Raw genomic sequence first — 8,738 nt, 5'->3', positions numbered from 1 at the left:
TGGGGGGACGGGGGAGGATGGGAAGGGATGGGAAGGGGAAACAAAGGAGGAGGCTACAATGCTTGATAAGAAATGTACTCATTATCTTGTCCATGTAATTGTAATTCCTCTGTACAGTATTTTCACAATAAAAAAAAAAGGAAGATGGATGTAAGATTGATAGTTGAATGGATAGAAAGACAGTAGATAGAAATAGGACCAAAATATTAACGATGTTTAATGTCTTTGCAGGTGATTCTGTTTCCTGTGTGTTTTTTAAGATGTTTCCCAAATCTTCTACATCGGATTTATTCTTCTTTCATGAAAAATATATTAAAAACTAAAAATTACAATTTCCAAGTCCCAGAAAAGAGGAAGCAGAGATGCCTTCACAGAAACTGGAGCAGAGAGAGGATGGGGGAGGGGCGGTTGGGGAGGGGCATGCCTTTCATATAAGTGGCAGCCAGCGTGGAAGGGGACTTCTAGCAGCTGCCTCTAGGGCCCGGCCCAGTGTGAGACCATGCAACTCACCCTGCTGTGTGCGCTGCTGGTGATGGCTGGTGAGTGAGACTGCAAGTGTGATAGGAAGAAGGAGGGAGTGAGAGAGGGAGGGAGGGAGGGAGGAAGGGAGGGAGGAAGGAAGGGAGGAAGGGAGGAAGGGAGCTCAAGCTGGCTCAAACTTGCTGGGCAGCCCAGGCTGACCTCAGACTCTGCCACCTGAGTGCTGGGATTACAAGTGTGTGCTACCATACCCAGCTTGCGCTTGCATTTTCACAAAGTGGATTTATGTTGTCTTGGGACTCCCAAATTCTTGAGAGGAGCATTTCTCCAAGGTTAGTGAAAACCATTAGAAAAGTCGCAGTCAGTCAACAGATAGAGAAATACCTCTCAATGTAGAAAGATAATATAATGCAATTGAGTCTGCCTTCTGCTAAATATGGACCCCACCATCTCCTGGTAGCAGGACCTTGGCCAAACTGCCCAACCTCCTCATATCCTCATCTGCTAAATGGCATGATAACATCCCCTTCGTACACTCGAATGAGAAAAATAGATACTGAATGTTGAGCAAGGTGAGCTAGACACAGTCCATGCACAAAGCTGGAGCCGTGTGTTTCTTGCTGTCGCTCCTTCCTGCTCAGAGGCAGTGTGGCTGGGAGAAACCATGGATACAGGAATTGCTGACAAGTGAAGCTAATTCCCCCAAAGCCCCTGTTTGCCCCCACACATACCTTGAGCCCAACTTCTCAGGCTGGGTTCTGCTCACTATATTGATGAAAAGGGAAACCACTCCCAAAGCATTGAGAATCAAATTAAATGCATTCCTTGTCTGGCAAAAGGGGTGAGCTGTGCCAGGCAGATGAGGGTTTAGTGAATCTTTCTGAGCTAAGATTGAAAGAGCTAGATGTTGAAGCCAAAGAGGGCATGAGGTCCATCCAGAATGGCAAGATTCTGAATTCAGGTCGTTGGTTGGTCCACAAGGTTAGATTCTAAGTTATTCTCTAGCTAGTTTGCCTTAGAGTTCCTTATCATGGAAGTCAAGAATCCCAGGATTCCAGCTGGGAATCCCAAATAATTCCAGAAGCCTATGATCATCACCGCATAGCTAAAGCTTAGCAAAGTTTCTATTTTACGCCCTGTTCAGCTAGAGCCACCAGCGACAAGCAGGGGTGGTGACACACGGGAATACCGCAGACCAGTCTTTTCTAGCTGCAGCCTCAGGCCACCTGCTTCTAAGTTTTGCCTCCCTTTGTCTACTATGTGAAGTGATCCCAACCAACTCTTCTCACAATCTTCTTCAATGTGGGGCTCACCCTTCATTTTCTGTTTGCTCCCTGTGTCTGAGTTTCATGTGACATCATTTACCTGGGAAAGGGGACCTAGTCAGGTCTCCAAAGAGATTTACCCAGCTCCTGCTCCTGAGACTCTTGGCTCCATCTGGAGTGTGATCCCTGTGTTCTAGAAGTTTATCTCTTGGGGGGTAGGGGCAGCACATGGTTCCATTTCTGCTTCCTGCTTGTCTCTCTCCAACTCCCCCACCCCCACCCCTTGAATTCGTTGACTTCATAGCTTTTTCTTATTTCTCCTAATTCAACATAATGTATTTCTCTCTCCCAATAAAACAGATTCCCCTTATGATCAATTCTGGCCAGCAGTTATTAGGATTGAAATGAAAATCATTGATTTCTAAATCACACCGCCTCCCAGGAGAGCCATGCAAGCTCACAGTACTTTGATTTCTCTAGAGAGAGAGGGAGGGGAGGGAGACGGGTGAGTCAGGATTCTGTCTCGCACAATGAGTGGAAAATCAAGGACCCAGTCAGAACATAAAACCCAACTGCAGTGGATTCCATCTTGCCTCCATTTCCCCTCTATAACCTTGAGTCTTTTTACTCTTTGGAAAACAGGCTTTTTTAAATGGTATCTCTTTTTTTGGTGGGGGTGGGGTGGGGATGGGGTTTCCGGTCATGGGGCCTGAACTCTGGGCCTGGGTGCTGTCTCTCAGCTCAAGACTAGCACTCTACCACTTGAGCCACAGCGCCACTTCCGGCGTTTTTTCTTTTTGCTTATGTGGTGCTGAGGAATCAGACCCAGGTCCTCATGCATGCAAGGCAAGCGCTCTACCACTGAGCTACCTTCCCAACCCCTTAAATGGTATCTCTTAAATCAGCCAAGTGCCAGGGCTCACACCTATAATCTAGCTACTCAAGGAACTGAGATCTGAGGATTGACAAAGCTAGCCCAAGCAAGAAAGTCTGTGAGACTCTTAGCTCCAATTAACCAGCAAAAAGCCAGAAGTGGAGCTGTGGCTCAAGTGGTAGAGCAAGAGGTAGAGAAAAAGGTAGGAGACAGCACCCAGGCCCTGAGTTCAAGCCCTAGTACACACACACACACACACACACACACACACACAAACACACACAAAATTGCCATTGTACCAGTAGTGATTTTAACAATTGACCATAATTAATAAACTGGCTAAAGGGTATACAGGGGCCCTTGGAAGACTAAGTTTGCCTCTTTTCTGTATATCTAAAACTACTGTTTCATTGAAACAATAGCACGTATCTTATGGGACAGTCAGCAAATTGAAATACAAACAAGTAAGCAACAACTGTCACACTGTTATGTTTTATTTCGTTTCTGGGGTTGACCCCAGAGCCACACTGTCCCCCAGAGCTGCATCGCCACTCAGCACTTTATTTGTATCGGCAGAAGTAGTTGTGATGTGATGGCGATCTTCATCCGAGGTGGACACACCAGTCCAGTGCACAGGTGCCCACTCAGGGCCCGGGGCAACCTCGTAACATTCTTTCCCTCTCTTTCTTGCTGGCATGCTTGGCAGGCATGACTCCAACGCAAGGTGGGCTCCTGAACCTGAGAAAGATGGTCAAACAAGTGACCGGGAAGTCACCTCTCCTCTACTACTGGCCGTACGCCTGTCACTGTGGATTGGGTGGCAAAGGCCAGCCCAAAGACGCCACGGACTGGTAACCCCCTCCCCCGCCCTGCCTGCGACTCGCCCTTTTTCCTTCCACTCATTCATTCATTTAGTGAATTCTTTTCCCTGAGCATGGACTATATGGTAGGAATTCTACTGAGTACCTGAACATTCCCAACCCTTCTGGAGCTTCTGGAGCTGGTCTTCTAGAAAGTTCCCCAGTGTCTCTGAAGGTCTTATTCCCTTACCCTCTGCCTCCAATCCTACTCTCATACCCCCCTCCCATTGCACATGATTTTCCAATGCCCCCTCCCCTCTTTTAATCACATTCCATTAGACTCTCACATCCCTGGGGCTGAGGAGGATTGTAACCTTGGCCTGGTGGATTGACCTGAGTATTTCCTCATCTGCAAAGTGGAGAGAACACTACCACTTCTGCCATGGGATGGCACAGGGATTTGGAGAGGATGCATGGGCTGGAGACCAGTGCTCACGCCTGTCATCCTAGCTACTCAGGAGGCTGAGATCTGAGGATCTCGGTTTGAAACCAGCCCAGGCAGGAAAGCTCATGAGATTTTTATCTCCAATGAACCGCCAGAAAACCAGAAGATGAGCTGTGGCTCAAAGTGGTAGAGCACTGGCCTTGAGCAGAAAAGCTCGCCAGACTCTGAGCTCAAGCCTCAGGACCAGCACAGAGAGAGAGAGAGAGAGAGAGAGAGAGAGGAGAGACAGGAGAGAGGGGGGAGAGGGAAAGGGAGAGGGAGAGACACAGACACAGAGACAGAGATATAGAGAGACAGAGAGAGAGGAGGGAGGGAGGGAGAGAGAGAGGGAAGGAGGGAGAGAGAGAAAGAGAGGGAGAGAGAGAAGGAGAGGGAGAGACATACAGAGACAGAGACAGAGAGAAAGAGAGAGAGGGAGAGACACACAGACACATAGAGACAGAGAGAGAGAGAAAAAAAGAGAGAGAGAGAGAGAGAGCATGCATGTATGCATGAGAGGGCAGCCAGTGCAGGGAATCAATATCAACATTATAATGCCCAGGAAGCCCAGGGGCCTGCAGGCTCCCACTCTTCCCAGTGGGCATGTGGGTAGGGCAGACGGAGACCCAGCTTGACTGTGAGATCTGTGTAGCCGTGCGCCCTGCCTGCCCCCACTCCACGCCCTCTCCCCACAGGTGCTGCCAGAAACACGATTGCTGCTACGCCCACCTGACGACCCACAAGTGCAGGATCCTGACCGACAGTTACAAGTTCACTTTTTCCCAGGGGGAAGTCCAGTGTTGTGAGTGTTCGGGACTCAGGGCTGGAACTGGAGCCCCGGGGAGAGAGTTCTGGCCCCTGTGACCGTCCTAGGCAGAAAGATGATGTCTGAACTGTGGGAGAAGGGCAGGAGAGTGGTAATGTTCAAGGGAGAGTCCCCACCCTGACCAACTCTGCCATGGACACCCTGCTTAACCGCTCCAACCCTCAGGATCCTCCTCTGTAATCTACCCCAAAGTTATTCCAAGAGCTAGAGGGAGAGCAGCAGATGGAGTCTGGCGGGGTGCCTGCCACGGAGTTGTAGCAGCGAATCATGCAGTCCTGTCCGTGATGGTTTTTTCCATTCACCATAGGGATCCTCCTAAAGGCTCAGTGAGAAGACAGTGAAACCCTGAGCCTCCCTGGCTGGATAAGAAACCCAGACTAAAGTATGAAAATGTGTTACCCGGACCCTTGGCTCCAAATGACAAGGCCTGCTCTGGGGCCTGAGCATCCAGACCCTGAGTCCAGTCCCACTTTGGCCCAAGATCCCAAGGCTGGGAAATCCAAAGGGTTTGTCATAGCAACTGCTGTCAGTGGGGACTCAGTAGTAATATCTGGCATGAATTGAGCACCCCTTGTATACAAAGTGCTTTCAATTCTCACCCCAGCCCCTCCCACCACAGGATGCTCCTGCCTCCATCCCTACTCCACAGAGAATGAAACTGAGGCAAGTGGCCCCCCCTCCTGCCTGGAGGCTTTGCACATTCTGTTCTACTTGCCTAGAACACTCTCTTCCCCTCCTCAGTTCTGTCTGGGAAGAACCTCTGCAGCTGAGATCTCGGCTCCTGACAGGTTTAATGTCCTGTACCCTTGGCACCTTCTCAGCATCGAGTTTGTGGTTCTTTTAACCCTTGCCTCACGCTCCTGTCCAGCCTGGAAGGGCCTGTTGGTAATTTGCTGAGTCAGTGTATAAGTCAAAGCCATGCTTGGCAGCCAAGCCAGGTATCAGGGGTCAAAGTGTCTGGATGCAAAACTCCAAAGCGGAGTGTGGACCGTGCGGCCTTCAGAGGCCCCCATTTTGGGAAGTGACAGACACAGCCTTCGCCCGCCTTTCCCCACAGCTGACAAGGGGAGCTGGTGTGAGCAGCAGCTGTGTGCCTGTGACAAGGATGTGGCCTTGTGCCTGAAGCGCAACCTGGACACCTACCAAAAGCACCTTCGTTACTACTGGAGGCCCCACTGCCAGGGTGAGAAACCGACGTGCTAATGGAGGCTCGCCCTGTGCGGCCCACAAGCCCGTGCGTCTGGAGCTTCAGGAAGTCCTGCAGGATTGCTGACCTGCGGCGAGCAGTATCTAACCATCTGGACCAGCCTGCAACCCTCAGTTTTGGCTTGGCTATGCCTCATGCTTGCTTTCCCCATCTTCCTGCTGTCTCCTCTGAGGGGGGTGGGGGGCATCCAAGTCCTTTGTGAAAGTCAAGGCCGGGGACTCTGCTGGGGGGTAGTGTTTGAGCCAAAGCAGCCGGGCAGGGGGAGAGATGGCAGGTTCTCCAGTGTGAGGCTGGTTTTTGCCACTGCCACCCTGTTGGCCTCCGAGCCTGCTCCATCTCCACCAGTGCACTCACTAAGCTGTGGCCAATTGGTTGCTAGATAGGGCCCTTCTGAGGTCTCAGTCCACTCCACGTGTGTCTTAAATTCCCAAAGTCCACCCCTCCACCCCAACCAATAGCTTCCCTAGCACAGAGCCCCTTGCAGGTATCAGCAGCCCAACTGAGGTTCAGTAAACTGAATGAAGGATCAAGGGAAAGTGGAAGGTGCCAGGGCCTGGGTTGCTCATGGAGCCTCCTGAGGAATGGTCCCTTCTAGTTCCTTAGCATGGAAGGGTAACTTGCTAGGAGACCATCTGTCCTGGCTTGCCCTCTTTCTCCTCTCCCCCCTCCTCCCCCTGCTCCAAGGGCTCCTCCCTGCAGGTTCCCTAGCAGTTCCCAGGGATGCGATTTACTGTGCTTTCCTGTGATGAATGAGAAATGGAACTTTTCCCACCTCCTTCAACCAGGCTGCAACTCCAGCTAGAGGCTGGAGACCAGGTCTGATTCATCTCTGTTTCTTCTGATTCCCACATACTAGACACTCAATTAACGCTGTGGATCAGATGAGCCCACAGTGCATAGATAGATAACAAGACAGATAAGGATTTGAGCAGATGTTGGTGGCCCACCCAGGTCCCCTCCGGACTCAGGACTCCCTTCCCCCAGCCAAGTTCTGATATGACTCCTTCTCTTACGGATTGCTCAGATCTCCTGAGGGCTGCCTTGCCCCTCTTCCACTCCCACAGCCACTCCCACCCTCTGGAGGCCACCTGTGACCCGTGGCACAACACTACACCCAAGGCTTGGCCTGTGTGCTGGACTTCTGGGTGGTGCACTGGCCCAATTCCTCCTGGGATCGGGGTGGTAGGATGCTCAGACACTCTGGAACCACCTCTGGGCTCCAGCACATCCCTGGCCTGGCCTGTTTTCCTGGTTCCCTCACTGGTTCATCCAGACATCCTCCCTCAATAAAGCAATTGTGCAAGAAACCTCATCTCAGCCTCTGCTTCTAGAAAACACTTTAGACTGATTATGATACCAGCCTCTGACCCAAACAAGGTTTTGTTTCTCTCTCACTGAATCATAGGCTCAATAAAAAATTTTTTTAAAGGTAGATGGTACAATCAAGAAAAGTCTTTGTCCAGAGAACCAAGGAGAAGCCCAGAAGAATGGCTCAGATCAGCTTCCCAACTGAACAAAGGATGGGCAGTCTCTTAAGAGGAAAGGAAAGGGAAAGTTGTAGGTGAGGAGTGGGAGGGCTATTCAAGGTGAATGACAGGCTCACTGGGTGCCCTTTATGGCTCAAACCTGTTTTTCTTCTCAGTACCAGAGGTGGGTGATCCCAGATGTCTGTGATGAGGCCGGCTTGGCTGGAATTTTGTTCTGAAACAGAACAGTAGTTAGCAAAAGACATTGTCTCTCAGGGTCTGAGAGAGTGTGTGCCTGGTCACAGTAACTTTTATATACAAGGACCCACAATCTACCATTCATGCAGACTGACTGTGTTTTCCAGCTGTGCAACTAAGGCATATTTGGCTGCCCTGTGCTCCACAGCCGCTGACACGTCCATGTCCGACGTGAGGGGGCAGTTTTCCTGGAAACCCATTAGATTGAGCAGAGCAATGTAAGAAGAATCAACAGCTATGGGTACATGCTGGATAAGGTCAATGCATAAGGCACTCTGAGCACAGTGTTGTCCAGCACAGAAAGAGTTAACTGTGTGATTCTTGTTGCTAGGCAGAGACCCAATCAGAAGTCATTCCCAAGAAGTCACTGTGAAGAAAGTTGCTTTTCCCTCTTGTCCTGGTTCCCTGGGTCTGATTCCCCTACCCAGAATCTATCAGGACAGTCAGAGGCTCTAGCTCCTATTTGACCATCTGAACCCCACGGCTCTGTGCAGTGATTCGTGTGTGTGTGTGTGTGTGTGTGTGTGTTATTGTTGTTGTTGTTGTTTGGTGCCAGTCCTGGCACCAGGGCCTGAGTACTGTCCCTGAGCTTCGTGTGTTCGAGGTTAGCACTCTACCACTTGAGGCACAGCTCCACTTCTGGCTTTTTGATGTTTCACTAGAGATGAGTCTCACAAACTTTCCTGTCAGGGCTGGATTTGAATTGTGATCCTCAGATCTCAGCCTCCTGAGTAGTTGGGATAACAGGTATGAGCCACTGGTCCCTGGCTCTGAATAGTGATTCTTATTCTCAGTGTTGGCCAACGTGAGCATCTATAATCCAGGGGACTGAGGTGCAGAGAGAGGCCCTGAACCTTCTATAGCCCAAAGCTAGCAATAAGCAGTCAGAAGGATTCTACTCCTGGATCCTCCTAGAAGATTCCAGTATCATGTTCCCTTGAGATGGTCCAGAACCTTTCAGCTCAATAGTAGACCATGTACCTAGTATGTGTGAGGCTCTGGGTTTGATCCCTAGTAGCAGGGCCCACTTGCTTCACTCCCCCCCCCCAAAAAAAAGCAGCTTCTAGTTAACAACTAT

At 50.4% G+C, this 8,738-nt stretch overlaps 1 protein-coding gene across 2 annotated transcripts; it reads left to right on the top strand.

Moving 5' to 3' along the window:
• The first annotated feature begins 454 nt into the window (after positions 1-454).
• Positions 455-7,242, top strand: Pla2g2d (phospholipase A2 group IID). Of its 2 annotated transcripts, XR_006148735.1 has the most exons (5): positions 455-539; positions 3,326-3,470; positions 4,599-4,705; positions 5,787-6,112; positions 6,147-6,165. XR_006148735.1 is itself a non-coding variant. In XM_042688602.1 (4 exons), exons 1-4 carry the CDS (start codon positions 500-502, stop codon positions 5,930-5,932), a joined length of 438 nt encoding a protein of 145 aa, XP_042544536.1. In that variant the 5' UTR covers positions 455-499; the 3' UTR covers positions 5,933-7,242. The 2 variants fall into 2 exon arrangements, 1 of the variants encoding a protein (XP_042544536.1); XM_042688602.1 differs by having other exon boundaries at positions 5,787-7,242.
• Positions 7,243-8,738: the final 1,496 nt, after the last annotated feature.

This window comes from Dipodomys spectabilis, unplaced genomic scaffold (genome assembly GCF_019054845.1).
Source record: "Dipodomys spectabilis isolate Male_0828 unplaced genomic scaffold, ASM1905484v1 ptg000118l, whole genome shotgun sequence".
Taxonomy (NCBI): domain Eukaryota; kingdom Metazoa; phylum Chordata; class Mammalia; order Rodentia; family Heteromyidae; genus Dipodomys; species Dipodomys spectabilis.
The sequence above is the reverse complement of the archived record's forward strand: the minus strand, read 5'-3'. Positions and strand labels throughout refer to the sequence as shown.